At 41.1% G+C, this 16,258-nt stretch overlaps 1 protein-coding gene across 3 annotated transcripts in view; it reads right to left on the bottom strand.

Moving 5' to 3' along the window:
- The window catches only part of PIAS1 (protein inhibitor of activated STAT 1), a 53,285-nt gene extending 37,257 nt beyond the window's left edge, over positions 1-16,028 (bottom strand). Inside the window, exon 1 of one of the 3 annotated variants that reach the window (XM_083713146.1) lies at positions 15,893-16,028. In XM_083713146.1, the coding sequence (XP_083569272.1) occupies positions 15,893-15,916 (24 nt within the window). In that variant the 5' untranslated portion in view covers positions 15,917-16,028. Of the gene's footprint in view, positions 1-6,358; positions 6,567-15,707; positions 15,802-15,892 lie in introns of those variants that run through there. The other 2 variants (XM_083713148.1, XM_083713147.1) reach the window with 2 other exon arrangements.
- Between the last annotated feature and the right edge of the window lie 230 nt (positions 16,029-16,258).

Here is a 16,258-nt window from a genome sequence, read left to right as displayed (position 1 = left end):
CAGGTATGTGACCTATATGCTCACTTGTAAATATGCTGAAATTGATTTTAACTGATGGTTTTCTTTTGTGCCATCAGCCCAAGAGACTGGAGTCAATGAGCTGATGCACGTTGCCCAAATACATGTCTCCAAAACTTGTACCCCAAATTCCGCAACCGAGACAGAGTCTTCAGTATGCCTCAGGATCAGGCCAGTCTTTTTAGTACAATCTACCCACCAACACTTCTGCTTTAAGCTTCATTTAAAATTAATGGAACATATGAATTACACAGCATTACTCCCTTTCATTTCAACGGGGCTTTCCCCATGCCTATAAGACGTGAGGATGCACAGTGGTACCTCGGGTTAAGAACTTACCGTATTTTTCGCCCTATAGCACGCACCGTCCCAAAAGGCGCACCTAGTTTTTTGAGGGGGAAATGAAGGGGGGGAATTATTTCCCCCCCAGGCGCGGGGCTCCCGCACCTTGCAGAGAGCTCCGCGAAGCCTGGGCGCGCTGAGCTCAGCACGCCCAGCTTTTGGCATGAAGGCAACTCTCCGCAAGCCGTGGGAGCCCAGCGCAGGCTCCCACGGCTTACGGAGATCTGTGCGAAGCCTGGAGAGCGAGAGGGGTCGGTGCGCACCGACCCCTCTCGCTCTCCAGGCTTCAGCGAAAGCCTGCATTCGCCCCATAGGACCCACACACATTTCCCCTTCATTTGGCGAAAAATATGGTAATTCATTCTGGAGGTCCATTCTTAAAATGAAACTGTTCTTAACCTGAGGTACCATTCTAGCTAATGAGGCCTCCCGCTGCCGCCGCACGATTTCTGTTCTCATCCTGAAGCAAAGTTCTTAACCCAAGATACTATTTCTGGGTTAGTGGAGTCTGTAACCTGAAGCGTCTGTAACCCAAGGTACCACTGTATATCCTCACGTCTTATAGGCATGGGGAAAGCCCCATTGAAACGAAAGGGAGTAATGCTAGTGAAAGATGTTTGAGATTTATTTTCTGTCAGAATTTTATTGTTATTTTTTGTATTAAACAAGGCTGTGGGTTTTAACAGTATTCTTTATTTCAGTGTTAGAAAAATAAAGTCATCTTTGCTGGCATTTTCCATCTTTATTACCAGTGTTGTGTTTAGTCATGCAGATGGGAGCTGTTTTACACTGCTATTTGTTAGCCTAGTTTAAAGACAAGTAATTGCAGAAAAATACATTAGCATTAGACACTGTCTTAGTGTATACCGTGGAGTATCTAGAGGAGAATTAAAAGTGCTTGCAAGAATCAAGACAAAAGACAAAAAATAAAGATGACATATTTCAAGGGAGTCAAGAAGGGGTTGTCAGATTAATCTTCCTTTTGTTATTTAAAAAAGAGATTGCTCCCAAATTCCCTTCCATTCAGCTGGAGAAATGTTGTCATTACTTTGGCAACCATCACTGGAGTCTACTAGTCCATAAGTAATTTGAAAGAGCCAGTTTCAACATTGATTTCCCCCATTCTCCAATTCCCACATGAGATGAGATGCACATTAATGGCTCTTTCTTTGTATCTAAAGACACAGACACCCAGGTTATTTAAATTACTTAATTTTTTTAATTATTTTATTACTGACGTGTACAAAAAAGGAAATGCAAGCAAGTATAAAGGAAAATACTAGAATGACTTGTCTAATATTATAGTAACACTTAATATGTCACTTTTACGAACAGTTTAAGCTAATACAAACACTCCCCACTCGCTCCAACTTCACTTCTATCATAATTCTGCTTTTTTATTATACACCATGCCTTCACATTAAATACAACTCCTGACTGTTCCTTGATGTATTTGACCACAAGACCCCAACCACTTAAGCACTTCCTTATACTCCTTTTTATCATCATCACCATAACTTTAATTATCCCTGGTTGTTCCCATTACTTTCTAATCTGTTCAACTTTATTTGGTTTTCACCTATCCTTCTACCATCTGGCATGCACTAACCGTGCTATGAAGAAAATATGCACAACACCCGTGTCTTTTGGTATACAGTGGTACCTCAGGTTACAGACGCTTCAGGTTACAGACTACGCTAACCCAGAAATAGTACCTCGGGTTAAGAACTTTGCTTCAGGATGAGAACAGAAATCATGTGGTGGCGGCGGGGCGGCAGTGGGAGGCCCCATTAGCTAAAGTGGTACCTCAGGTTAAGAACAGTTTCAGGTTAAGAACAGACCTCCAGAACGAATTAAGTTCTTAACCTGAGGTACCACTGTATTAATACTTAACATAACTATAATTATTATTCCATAATTATTCCAATTTAAAAGTAATGCAAGTATCACAGTTAGCAAACACCAGAAACTTTCCACATTGAGACATTTCTATCACATATGACTCCTGCCAACCTAGCGGTTCAAAAGCACATCAAAGTGCAAGTAGATAAATAGGTACCGCTCCGGCGGGAAGGTAATTGGTGTTTCCATGCGCTGCTCTGATTTGCCAGAAGCAGCTTGGTCATGCTGGCCACATGACCCAGAAGCTGTCTGCAGACAAACGCCGGCTCCCTCGGCCTATAAAGCGAGATGAGCACCGCAACCCCAGAGTCGGTCACGACTGGACCTAATGGTCAGGGGTCCCTTTACCTTTACCTTACCACATATGATGGGGGAAAAGATTACTGTATTGACAAAACCCAACAATGACAATTTCCTACTTCCCACACTATTTATTTTTCCAAGTGCCAGTGCCATTAGGTAGCTATCTTAATATAGTTTTCTTTGTAAGTTATAAACACTATGAAAGCTGTCACTTTACTAGTTGAAAACCAACAACCCGTACTTCATTACAGAGAGAAATGGAAGAAGGAAACACAAATATAGGTGAAGTTCCCAGTGGCAATGCTCTTTAAGGTTTGATAGATTTTTTTCAATAAGTATGTACTTAATGCATTATAAGTGTGTACCACCTTGCGAGGCAGTGTATGGTAATTCTTTAAGAATAAAGTCAATATTTACATTTAGCACTTCTAGTCTGGCCTCCATCTTGCCCACAAGGCTACCTGTAGCCATGCATTGGCCAGCATCCAAAAAGTTACCTGGATGCGCCCAGTAAATTTGAAGATTGATAATCAGGACAGTGAACAGAAACTGCTTGTTCAAGTACACTGGAGGGAAAGGGGAAGTAAAGAAACAGAAATGTTATTGGGTGGAAGGGAAGAGATTGTTCTGAGGGAAAGAATTTAAGGAACAGAAACTGATGGTGAGCAGAAAAGAGGGTGGGGCGAGGACCATGGTGACTGTTAGGGCCTGGGTCAGAGAGGGAAGTGGATTCTCCCTAGAAGGAAACAGCTTTTATGGAAGGAAGATGGAGAAGTCCAGGGCAGGGGTTGTGAGACTACCAGATGGCAAGTAGCTTTGCTTGGCAAGAAGGTAGCAGAGCTACACGCAGGGGGAACTCAGAGTGGTGACAGACACAGACTTCTGCCAAATATATTCAAAGCTGCTCTTGAGCAAGAGCACAGAAAGCATACAGAGGATGTGAGGAAGCACTAAGGATTAGGAGGGCAGATGGAACTATAAGGAGGGAGATGGGAGGACAAGAAATAAAGCTGGCAACAGCAGAATCAAGGCAATGGGGGTGGAGGGGAAAGACACAACTGAGGAGCAAAAGGGCAAGAGAAAGGATATGGAGGAGGCCCTACAGACAGAGTGATGGTAAGCAGGTATTGGTGGGAAGACAATGAATCATTGGAAAGGATACAAAATACTTTTAAAGACCTTAATCTCACAACTGCTAACAACGCCTTTAAACTGACCCTGAAAACAACTCTCTTCTTCATAATCAAGGATCCTTTTATGCCCATAAAGAGTTCACAGTTTTTTGTCATCTACAAATAAGAGCCCAATGCTGAAGACATTCTACCCTCGGCTTTAACTGGAAAACATGACTACAATAATCTGGAGTGTAGAGTTTAACTCTGCTTTCAATACTTCTTGAGAACACTCTGTGATTTGCATCATTTCATCCCATAGCAAAAGCATGCCTCTGTCTGGAGAAAAATTATTTGGGCCTTGAGGTGTGTTGGGGAAGCAAGTAGAATGCAAAAGCAGCAACAGGAAGTTGCATAAGTATTGAAGATTGCATTTTTATCTGCCACGACACTCTGCCTCAAATTGTTCATTGAGCTATTGAGCATGATCTCAGGATTTCTTCCACGGTGAGCCAACATCAGTGCATATCCCATCAGTAATCTGATGGAAGCCTTTTTCTTTTTTTGATGGCATACAATAACAGTTTAGACACACAAGTAGAGCATTTTCTATACAAGGTTGACCTGTCTCAAAATGTTCCCATGCCTTACAAGCCTAAACCCCTCTTCCCAACGTCCTTCCCTTATTCACACACTTAAATCTCCAGCTTTGCCTGCCTAGCTAACTTTGCATGCAGAACAGATATCATTTCTTCAAAAGACGAAGCAGAAGAGTTTGGATTTGATATCCCGCTTTATCACTACCCAAAGGAGTCTCAAAGCGGCTAACATTCTCCTTTCCCTTCTTCCCCCACAACAAACACTCTGTGAGGTGAGTGAGGCAGAGACTTCAGAGAAGTGTGACTAGCCTAAGGTCACCCAGCAGCTGCATGTGGAGGAGCGAAGATGCGAACCCGGTTTACCAGATTATGAGTCTACCGCTCTTAACCACTACACCAAACTGGCTGTTTTAGATCATCTGAATTTTACCATCCTTTCTAACAACTTGTTTTTTCCCTTCCAGGACTGCAACAATGCAGTCACTATCCATGCAGAGGTACAAATCCCCCCCCCCATACTTTTGACATCTGAGACCTTTGCATCAGGCAGACAAGTAACTTTGCAGTTAGTATGCCCATTACAAATCTAGGTCCCTATGTAAATAATCTAAAATTAAGAACATAAGAAGAACCTGATGCATCAGGCCAGTGGCTCACCCAGTACAGAATCTTATTTTCACAGTGGCTAACCATATGCCTATGGGAAGTCCCCATGGCATTACCCTCAGAGGCACATCCTTGTTGTGAGAGGATATCAGTTCATCACCAGAGGGATGCTCATTTTTTAGACATCTGTGCTCTTTTCCTCATTATGATCCCATCTGTCCCAAGACCCCGCATCCCAGAAAACTCACAAGGTGACATCAAATTGACATCAAATGAACACCACCACACCACTGAAAGTCTCATCTATATCTCTCTTTACTTCTCAAATTATCCAAGTTAGCCATCTTGGCCACAACATGAAAAGTCAGAAGCTCTTTGCACTGACCACATACTGAGAACCGCCCTGAGATCTTCAGGTGAAGGATGGTATACAAATTTAATAAATAAAATAAAAAATACCTGTGACTCTGCTCAGCAGGAAAAACACTGGACAGTGAACGTACACCCACCCACACACCCCAGTAAGCATCTGCTGGCTTTCTACCATCATTAGGTCTTTGGCTAGAAGGCCTTTTCAGTTGCAACATAAAATGTCTTGATTTTAAGTACAAGCAGCACACAACAGGTTATCACCATTACTGCAACTATAGCAGTGCTAATTAGTGCTTCTGAAATGAGTGCAAAACACTTTAAAATGTTACCCTACAGAGATTTGGTCCAGTTTTCTTGAGGAGGGGAAATGAATAGCCTTGTATGGTTTTGAGCAATGCATCTGGAGTAGGAAATAAAGGGGGAACGCACAAGCAACCTTCAAAAAAACTGCTTATAGGTGGCTGAATTATACATTCCCTAGCCTCCCCTGCCAGACTCCAACCTCATTCAGTATAACTGATAAAAGGTATTTCAGTGAAACAGCTCATCAATATTTCTTTCCAGCCTCATTATCCAGCATGCACCCTTTCTAACATGCAGTGAGGGTCCTTTGTAGTGGTCATCAATATGCTGTACCCCTCACAATATTTAAATCTCATATCCATAGTTTAAAAATACAACTTAGAAGTAAGGGATATGCCTGATGTACAGGAAAATGGTATGTGACAGATGAACAAACAGCTGTTGCCTTGGTGTCCCTCAAAACATCAGATCAAGAACCACTGCAAATTAAAATGTTGTTTTCATTTGGATCAACTTCTGTTGGTGCAAATGCATATGGACATTCAAGCTACAGTGAGTTTACATCCATCAGGCAGATTGTAAGGCCAGCTTACTACTGCAATCATCACTGCAGTTCTACACACACTTTGTGGAATTTCATTTTGTTTGAGTGGAACTTGCTATCAAGTAAATCTATCTCAGTGAAGGTGCTTGTCTCTTCAGAGAAACAGAAGCCTAACAACATACATTGCAACTTATTATACTGGTCAATAGATTGATTAGTCTGCTACATAACAAATGTTGCATTATTACATAACCTACCTCCATTTGTGGATGAGAATTTTTTCACTTTCTAATCTGACTGGTGATGTGGACAGCTAAAAAAAATATTACTCAAGGATTGACAAAGTCCCAGCTAAGTTTCCAGAAGCATACTGACAAGTTCTTGACCCAGTTTTTCTAGACTGTACTGTATAGGGAAAATCACTCTTAATAGGTTGCCAACCATCTCTCACCCCATTTTCAACTGGATGAGCTGGTTTAATGCCACAGAATGTTCACAAGCATTGTAACTGTTTAAAGGGAAACTGTCAGTTATGACAAAATTTAAATTCTGTGACCTGAACTTGCCTGACAATGCTAGGCTGTAAATTTTGTTGGCAATTAAGATTATTCCCCTCCCTACTGTTATGAAACCTCATTTTGAGGTTCACTTTTTTCTATACCTTTACCTCTTTTCAGAAACAATTGCCCTGCAAAGATTTAATACTACCCTTCACAAAAGGAGTATGCATTGTTCAACATCTGGATGGACATTGCATGAGCCCCTTGAAATACGTTTAGGTTCTCCCTTATCTATGTGACGCCTATAACCCATTAAAGCCTTCGTCATCTGGAAAGAATTCTGTTCTATACATCCACATGCCCTGGAGCCTTCTAACAAATCTCAGTGCAGCCAAAGGCCTAGAAAGCAATGCAGCACTTCTTCAAAGGTGAATAGTAAAGAATCTGACAAAGAAAATAAACCTAGCAGCTAATATTGCAGAGGAGACAAACGTAATCTTCTCCCACCTAGAAGCCTTTGCCTGGGAGCCTGATGCTCTTGAAACTTGCACTTGTTCTTTCTTTTCCAAAAAGAAAAATGCTAAGTATTGTTTCCTAGCAAGAGAGCAAAATACACAGTAAAGGACACTGATGGTGCTCAGTCAATGGGGATTACAAGAGATGCTTATCAGGACAGGAACTGGACTGCTCTCTCAGAAGACAAGTCAATTAGGTAAATATTTCAGCTTTAGGTGTTTTGTCATTCCCCCGCCAGCAAAAACTAAATCCTACTACCAAAAATTGTGCAAAGATAATGTAAGTATCCAAATACAACAAAAATTAATCATAAATCAGTATGATTGAACATTCACAATCTCAAGCAAGACAGACAAATGAACTTCCCTCAAAGGAAGGGGAAGAACTGACATCCAGTCAAACAATGCCTTTTTTGTGGACCAGAACCCTGTGGTTATTATCCAAAGTCTTTCCAACAGGAGGCTGGAAACATGAGGTCAGGTCCTTTCAGTTGTGGCCCCCCATTTGTGCACTGCTTTCCCCAGGGAGGAACACACTATTTATGTTTTGGTGCCACTGCTAGAAAAGGGCTTTTCTTTTTCTCCAGGCTTTTGGCCCTTAACTTGAAGAGTGGCACTGTAGCATATTTTAGTCCTTCCTTTCAAAAGTTGCAGAGTATAGAACATGTTTAGGTATTTGGCCAAGGATTGCAATCCGAGATTCCACCAAGCATATTGTTTCTGCAATATGGTGACAAGGGCTTTGCCACTATACTTACCTACTTCAGATTCCTCCAATAACTTGTCTGTGGTCAGAAATACTCACAGGAAATCAAGAACTAAATTGGCATGTGAAAGGGTATAAGCTTGCTTCAATCTGTGTAAATCTTCAGTTTCTAGAGGTCCATGATAAATATGATGACAAATACAGAGAAACAGAAACAGATAGTGATAGCTAAGAAAGAGACTGATTAAATTTCATGTAGTGTTTAGTTCTCTTCCCCCTCCTCTCTTTTTTCAGATCTTTTTATGGAAATAAGTGCATTATGTCTGCTTGATACTGTAGAGGACTAGAGAATACAAATAATTTTCAGAATAAATTATCATTTGTTTTACTATACTATAATGTTGATTTCTGTTTTTACTGTTTTTGCCTGCTCCTCATAAACTGGCAAAACCAAAGATATGCTAGGTTCCTTACGATTCAGCAGTTTGTAGCTTCATTTGTAATGAAAACTTGTGATTTTCAATATGTAAAGAGTACTTTAAAAAAGTATTGCATTTTTTATTTTTTCCATAAATTTACCATTTTTCCATAGCTTCAAGATTTCCATAAATTTTACATCTCTTGTTGTACAGGAAGCCTTCCTACTTGGTCAGTGCTCTTCAATTGATTCAAAATGCCTCTAGAACCCTCTCCTGTCACTCCTCTGGCACAGCATGTTTGTAGCATGCAAATATTAAAAACCCAATTTATTAGGACCAACTACAAAATGTCACAAAACAGCGAGCAAGGTTTTGAGTTATTAATCACCTCCCCTGGCCCAGTCACCTGTCCCCTCCCTGGAAGTTTTTATCAGCCAAGAGGGACAAGGATCCAGAATGCAAGTGGTCGCCCTGACTGATCCAAGCACATTGTACACACCCTTGAGCCTTATTAACTGAAACTCATCCAACGCAACAGGACTAAACAGTGCTCTGGACACCCTTCAGCTTTCGTAACTGGAGTCAGTCAGGGCCCCACCCTCCCAGGCCAGGTAGAAAAGGAATGCAAGGCAGGGAACAGATCCTCCAGGACTCACAGCCAAGAAGGTCTACCTACTTTCCTGTGTTTTACACATTTGTAAGGAATTCTGGGAATTGTGATTCTGTGAGAATCTAAGCATGATCGTAAGTATAATGGAGCACTTAACTCAACATCAGAGGATGATAAGAGGAATAACAAAGAAAGATGGGTTTAACTCCATATGGTCTCTATTTATATTAACTATAGTACAGTAATCTCCCATCTCTTGTCATAGTAGGCACTATGGAGAAATTATTTTAATGCTCTAGATAGAAGTATATCCTGTGGGTGTGAGCTTAATCTGTAATGTAAAACATTTCCCAAGTGTCTTGATGCCATGCAGATGACTGCACACAAGATTTAACACCTGTACATGGATTTGTCCTGGAAGAGAACACTTTATGCTTTAGTTACAGGTAGGTAGCCATGCTGGTCTGCCGTAGTAAAAATAAATAAAAAAGTTCCTTCCAGTAGCACCTTAGAGACCAACTAAGTTTGTTATTTGTATGAGCTTTTGTGTGCATGCATTCAGGTATCTGAAGAAGTGTGCATGCACACGAAAGTTCATACCAATAACAAATTTAGTTGGTCTCTAAGGTACTACTAGAAGGAACTTTTTAATTTTGTTTCGACTTTATGCTTGGTAATTGTTTTTAAAAATTTCAATAAAGTTTGTAATTTAAAAAGTATAATGCCTAAGATTACTTTTGGAAACTCATTAAGACTGACTCACTCTCAATCGCACATGTACCCAAAGTATCTACACTGGCTCCCAGTTGATTACCGTGTGACTTCCAACCTCTCAATCATCCTTGTTTAGACTGCTATGCTCTGTACTTAAACCAAACCTTCTCATTCTTCGTCTGTCCCCTTTGCAGCACCTCCTCTCCATAAAATCTGCCTCTCCATTTTCCTTTTCCAACACAATCCCTTTCAACCAATGCATCACTTCCTCGTCTTTCCAAGACTACCAGTTTCATCTGTTCTGCAGTTTCTACTATTCAATCTGTGCTTTTATCAAACCCCATCATCTCCCATCACCTTCCATCTATCCAAAATATGCCCTAATCCTAAAGGCATTGCCCAGAAGCAAGCACAATTGACATCCATACAGCTTACTTCATGCAATGCATTTAGGACTGAGAGTGCTTATTTCTGTTCTGCACCACATCTGAAAATTGCTTTAAATAAATGTTAAAATAATACCAACCTAATGGTTACAAATGACTCATGCCTCCTTCAGCAACCACCACTGACATTTTCTGTCTATATGCAATACCTTTAAGCCAATGAGAATTTCCAGTCTTTATTAGACAATAGTTACTAGTGTATCCATAAATAAAAATTCCACCCCATATCGCTGTAAATATAATTGATGAAAACTCCTAATGAAGTATAAAACCCTTCACAAACAAGTATGCATACACTATTCATATTTATGTGTGCATGAAATTTGCAATCTAATTTTTATTGGCAAACATACTTAAGTACCATGGGCTGGATTATTATTTTTACAGTGATGCACAGCTGCTTATTTGATCTTTGCAGCTTCAGCATGAAGAAATAAAAATGTAAAGATGACTTCCCAAAGCACACTGAAGAAACACCATGGATTATACAAGAAGAAAAACTGTAAATAGGAAGATGCATGGTAAGGGCTGCTCATTAAAACAATTTCAATTGTGAAATTATTCGGCTTGTATCCAACACTGAGATTTAGATAGATCTTCAATGGAAATGGTTTGAGCAAAATTATAACTAAAAGCTGAAAATGGTGGCTTCTGCTTATTTGGCTATTTTGCTAGTGCTATTATGAAGTTTCTCCATCCTTGGAGGCCTAATCTTCATTATTACTATCATCTAAAAATATTAAGTACCTTGCTTGTTAGTAGTTTCCTCACATCCAACAAGCCTAGTATTTTATTTCAACTGATTTACATTCATAAATTCACCTGTACAGAAGAACACATGACTAGATATTTTAATTCAAAATCTTTCTTTAGCTTCCATCACCATCACTCCTTAAAATCAGGAAACATAACTAACAAGAAACACTTCAAGGATCTTTCCCAGTTCCCAAAGGCACTCCTTTAAAATGAGAGTGTAAAGACGGAAGCCTCTCAATATGCACTTTTGACATCCATTCAGAAGACAGCATCAACAATGAAATTTTAGAAATAATTAAACTCTGGTCTATATGTAAATGTTATGAAAACCTAGAACTGTGTAATGAAGACATTCACACAAAGATCACACAACATACTACTCCAGAACTAACTGTTTATTTATATGCTTCCCCACACGTAGTGCAGAGCTTTCCAAACTGTGTCACGACATGTTACTGTGTTGGCTGCAGTGTGTAGGTGTCACACGAAAGCTCCCCGTGCTCCTCCCGGGGCTAGAAAGGGGTTAGTTTAACGTCCGGTTTGCTAGTAAAACTGAATTACTGAGTTGTAAAATGATGCATGTCTAAAAAGTGTGTAACCAACATGAAAAATTTGGAAAGCTCTGACATAGTGCATAAACTGCGGGACTCACTCCCTTGGGAAGCAATGGTGGCCACTCATCTGTAAAGCTTTAAAAAAGGATTGGACAAATTCATGGAGGAGAAGACTATCAATGGCTACTAGCCAAAATGGTGTGCTTCTGAAAACCAGGGTGCTCTTGTGCTTGGGTCCTGCTTGAAGATTCCCACTGGCATCCTGTGGCCACTGTGATACAGATGGGCCACCAGTCTGATCTAGCAGGCTCATTTTATGTTCTTAATATGAGCTATTATATCAGCACACACACAAAATCTCATAGGCGAATAAGAATAAGGAACTGGGGGATTCACAACCCTCTAAAAAAGAACAATGCTGGGTAAGAAACCAATGTTTTCAGAACCTGTTTGATTTAAAAAAGTAACTAGATGATATATTAGGACACATGAAATTTTCAATGACAGAAGAAAAATTCTGACTATCTGGCACTCAAGCTATTTAATGTCTCAGAATGTTTTAGTTTGAATACAACATTCAAGAAGAGGCAGCTTTGATGTTTACTAAGAAAATACAAAGCAAAACAGAAGAACACGTCTCCCTGTAATTTAACAGTTTTTAGTGACAGTTTTACATACAATGGGCTGGATCCACACTGAAGTTAGCTGAACTTAGGTTCCACTGAAATCAATGGGACAAGTTAGTTAGGCCGCCATTTAAATCTCACTGCTTTCAATGAGTACGAAGTGCAACCAACTTACTCTGAATCCAAGTCAGGATTATTTATTTTAATGCCTGCATTTATCTTACTTGTTAAGAATACTAACAAGAGGCGGAACAAAATTTCCATTTAGACTGCACACAAAAGTTAGCAGAAATAATTATTCAAGTTACAGTGGGGGATATTTGCTTGGTATCAAAGCGATCCAACAGGGCTTGGAAAGCCATAAAAGATGGAAAGTCTCCCCCACCTACTTTCCTTGGGAGCATCCTTAAAAATATTAATTACTTGAAACTGTGGTCATGGTTCTATGACAATTTACAGTGAGCCATAACCCCTTCTTGCCATCCCTCAATAAAGCCTTTGCCCCATCTGACACTTGGAGTAGGGTTTTTCACAAAATCTACAAACTAACCTTTACTCTTCCCATAACTCAAGAAGCAGAAGGGCTGGACATTTCCTGTGTCACAGAACTTCAATTTTTGGTTGAGAATATGTCAAACACAGGTAAGCAGGAAACTTAATATAAATTTCAAAAGGCAAAATATTTTGCCCAGCAATTTGACTGCTAACTTACAAAGAACCTCTTAAGTAAATAAAAGTTGCTTTATCTAAACAAAGGATTGTCCTCAATAACAAAACAGAAGGCATTTTTTTAAGCCTGCAACCTTCAACATGCCATGCCTGCGGGTCACCCCTGCCCACCTCTCCAAAAGAAACAAATGGACAAGATTGATGAAACAAGTCAGTTTCACATTTCTGGCTACAAACCAGTAAGGACAGAAAATTGAGAAGAACTATCTCAGTTTCCTTATGCTGATTTTTGGGAAAGCAAGGGTAATAAGCAGTAAAGTTAAGCATTATCGGGAGAAAGGAAAGTTAACATATGCATTGAAAAGATATTAGAGGGAGGGGACAAAAACTTGCCTACTCAGATAGGAACTGGAGGTTAGATAGAGGGCAGCCAAAGTAGACCAACATAAAATTCCAGTTTTTAAAAAGAAACATAGGAAGAGCCCTGCTGTATCAGGCCAAAGGCCCATCTAGCGGAGCAGCTTGTTCCCACAGTGGCCATTCAGATGACTATGGGAAGCTGAGAGCATCAGGACTCTCCCTGTTAGCGATTACCAGCAGATGATATTTAGAGGCATGCTGCCTCCGACAATGGCATCTATTTAAAAAACACAATCTAGTAATTCATCAAGTAATTTTATCAAGCTCTCATGAGGAGGAATTGCACACACATATATGTATTCCCTCTCTCAGGAGAGGCATTGAAGGAAGAGGTAAAAGATTGAGGTGGAAATCTTTTGCCACCCAGATCAACCAAGCTTAAAACAACTGCCTAATAAATGTAGCATCCTAGCCAATAAGAGTCTGCTACCAATACCTTGCTGTATTTACTGCACTAAGATTAATGAAGCAACCCCAAGTGTGAAGGAAAACAGATAAACCTTTTTATGCTTTACAACAAGCTGCCTGCAGAAATGGGCACTAGGCTTCCTTAAGTCTCCTACTGCAGCAAGATTCCACACACACACACCCCAAACACAAAAGGCAATGGAGGTTATAAACAGGATCCATTCATCTTCACCTCACAAAGAGAGCTGCCATCACTGTGTACACATGTCCCAAAGGAGCAAAGAACCTTTCTGAAAAGCCAGGATAAAAAAGCCATAAAAGCAACATGTGTGATTTCCAAAAGCATTAAGACACCGAGAGACACTGTAAACAAAATAATCCCTTGGTAAATGAATTTTAACTGGAAAGCATTTGACATACATTTTGACATATTATCTATAAAAAGGTATTAAACATGTGGTTTCTATTTTGCTTACAAAGACATCGTGATTATAAAAGTCTATAGTATGTAGGGAAAATAAACACCCCCACTCAACCTAGACACATTTTGTTATTCAATATTTAACATGTGACTATTGTAATCATTGTTGAATTTTATAGTATGTAAACAGGCAAGTCTTCAAAACAGATTAAAAAATATACTAAATACTTTTTACTTAAAAAACAATCCTTTGTGTTTACCAATGGTGGGTATGTTGAGGACTAAAAAAAAGGAAATTATGATCTATTACTATAATACCCCCTGGGGAATCACAGCAAGCAACTAGAATTGTAGCAGCCATATCAAACCTCACTCATTTAGCGAGTAGGGCATTTCAAGACTTTCAGAAAAGGCTTTTAATATATATACTACCTCACACACACACTTTATTCGGATGAAGGATTGGCTGCAAAATCATCTCAGATATTTTTAAACTCACTCTTTTTTCTCTAGCTGTCATGCATGGAGGCTATACTGAGAAAATAGCAGTGTATAAGAGGGAAGAGCAAGTGAGATTCAGCACTTTTGGTTTCCTCTCACTTTAAAACAGGAAACCAAGGTGGTGGGAGTTTCCTATCTACTATCCCTCTAGAGAGTTCTGAGCGCTTTAGATTTCAACATGAGAGAATTTCTTCTCAGGAAATGAGCTAAAAAGCCCTCTCCATCACATGAGAGTTAAGGATCTAAATACAGCCAAAGTTTCTATTCAGTTTCTTACTCCCATTAAAATAAACCCTTGATCATTTCATCTACGATTTCAAATAAAATGTAGGTTTAACAAACCTCTTGGGAAGTAGAAAAAATGCATGCACACATGCTTATAGTTTTATTTACTTCCTCTGAAAGGCAGCTGTTGCTCACACGCCCATAATTTGGGTTCCCTGCCTACTGCACTAGCATCTTTGGATGGAGTAATAAAACCTTTGCAATCCAGGTTAAGGATTACAAAAAAAAAAGGAAATTTGAACGAACATCAAAAGGATCTACTACAAAACCAGTTTCCACCCTTTGAAAGCGAAAGTTTGGGGAGGGGGGGTCTCTCAGTTTCCACTCCTTTCAGGCACCCTTCTCTGCCACTGGCAAATACTAAGCATTTAAAAGTCAGGGAGAGCTGTCAAAACTTCGGGATAAGACGATTAGGTAAAGACACATTTTCCTCCTTGTTCTCTGCCCCTTGCACAGTTGAAGAAACGTATGGAAGAGGGGAAGAAAAGAGGGGGGCAAAAGCTGGGTAGGTGAAAGAAGCCAGATTCTGGACAAACTCCGTCCCACGTAGGCGAATAGGACGGTCATCTTTGTCAAAGAAGAAGGGGCAGCTTTGTGCGGGACCCCCTTTTTAGATTATTTTCCTCTTGAGATGGGGAGGGAGGAGACGCACATAACCTACTCTGCACTCCTCAAATTCGTGGCCTTCAAGGGGGCGAGGACCCACTGAGCCAGCTCAAGGTGGAGGAGCAAGAGAGAGAGACGGAGAGAGGCTGATCTGATGCAGGTGTGGGGAGAGAGAAGAGTCGCCCACAACTTGGGCAGGAGAACGAGGTCTCCTCTCCTCCTCAGCCCTGGCCAACCTCGCAGGGCAAGGGGTTGAGAGAAAAGCACCTCGGAGGGAAAGTAGACTCGAGCAGACTCGCTTCCTAGGGTGGGGGCTGATGAGAAAAGCAAGGGAGGCCATACGGGGGGAGGCAAACTCAGTTCAATGGGTGAGCCAAAGGCGCTCCCCCCCCACCTCACTTCTCCCTCCGTCCCTCCCTCAGCGCCTCTCTTCCCTCTCCTCTTACACACCCCCGGATCGCCGCCAGCCAGCCAGCCTTCCCTCCCTCCCTGAGCTCCTCCACTGGGTCGCCCGGCCGCCGGGCCAGGCCTGCTGCGGGGAGGAGGAGGGGGGCCCGGGAGTAGAGAAGAGCCACGGCGGTGAGGCGGGGGGGGAGGAAGAGGGGAGGGGGGGCGGCTTGAAACTGCGCCTTTACCTTTAGTTCCGCACTGTCCGCCATCTTGAATCGCGGGGCGCAGGCGCAGTGAACCCCGCCGGGAGGCCGCCTCCCACCACCGCCGCCCCGCGCGCTGCGTTTGAATCAACGGCGCGCCGCCGCCGCCATTTTGTTGGTCCCTCCTCAGGGCGGGACGAGAGAGGGGAGGGGGCGTCTCGTCATGCCACTCTCGGATATTAACAGACATATTAATGTCACTTCTCGTTATTAGCGTGGGGGTGTAGAGTGTGGGGAGCCTTTGAAATCAGTAGGGCATGAGGCATTTCAAGTCTACCTACTTTGAGCATTACTTATTTCTTTGGATATTATTATTATTATTATTATTATTATTATTATTATTTATTA

The sequence above is a fragment of the Podarcis gaigeae genome (genome assembly GCF_964106915.1).
Source record: "Podarcis gaigeae genome assembly, chromosome: 14".
Classification (NCBI taxonomy): Eukaryota; Metazoa; Chordata; class Lepidosauria; order Squamata; family Lacertidae; genus Podarcis; species Podarcis gaigeae.
The sequence above is the reverse complement of the archived record's forward strand: the minus strand, read 5'-3'. Positions and strand labels throughout refer to the sequence as shown.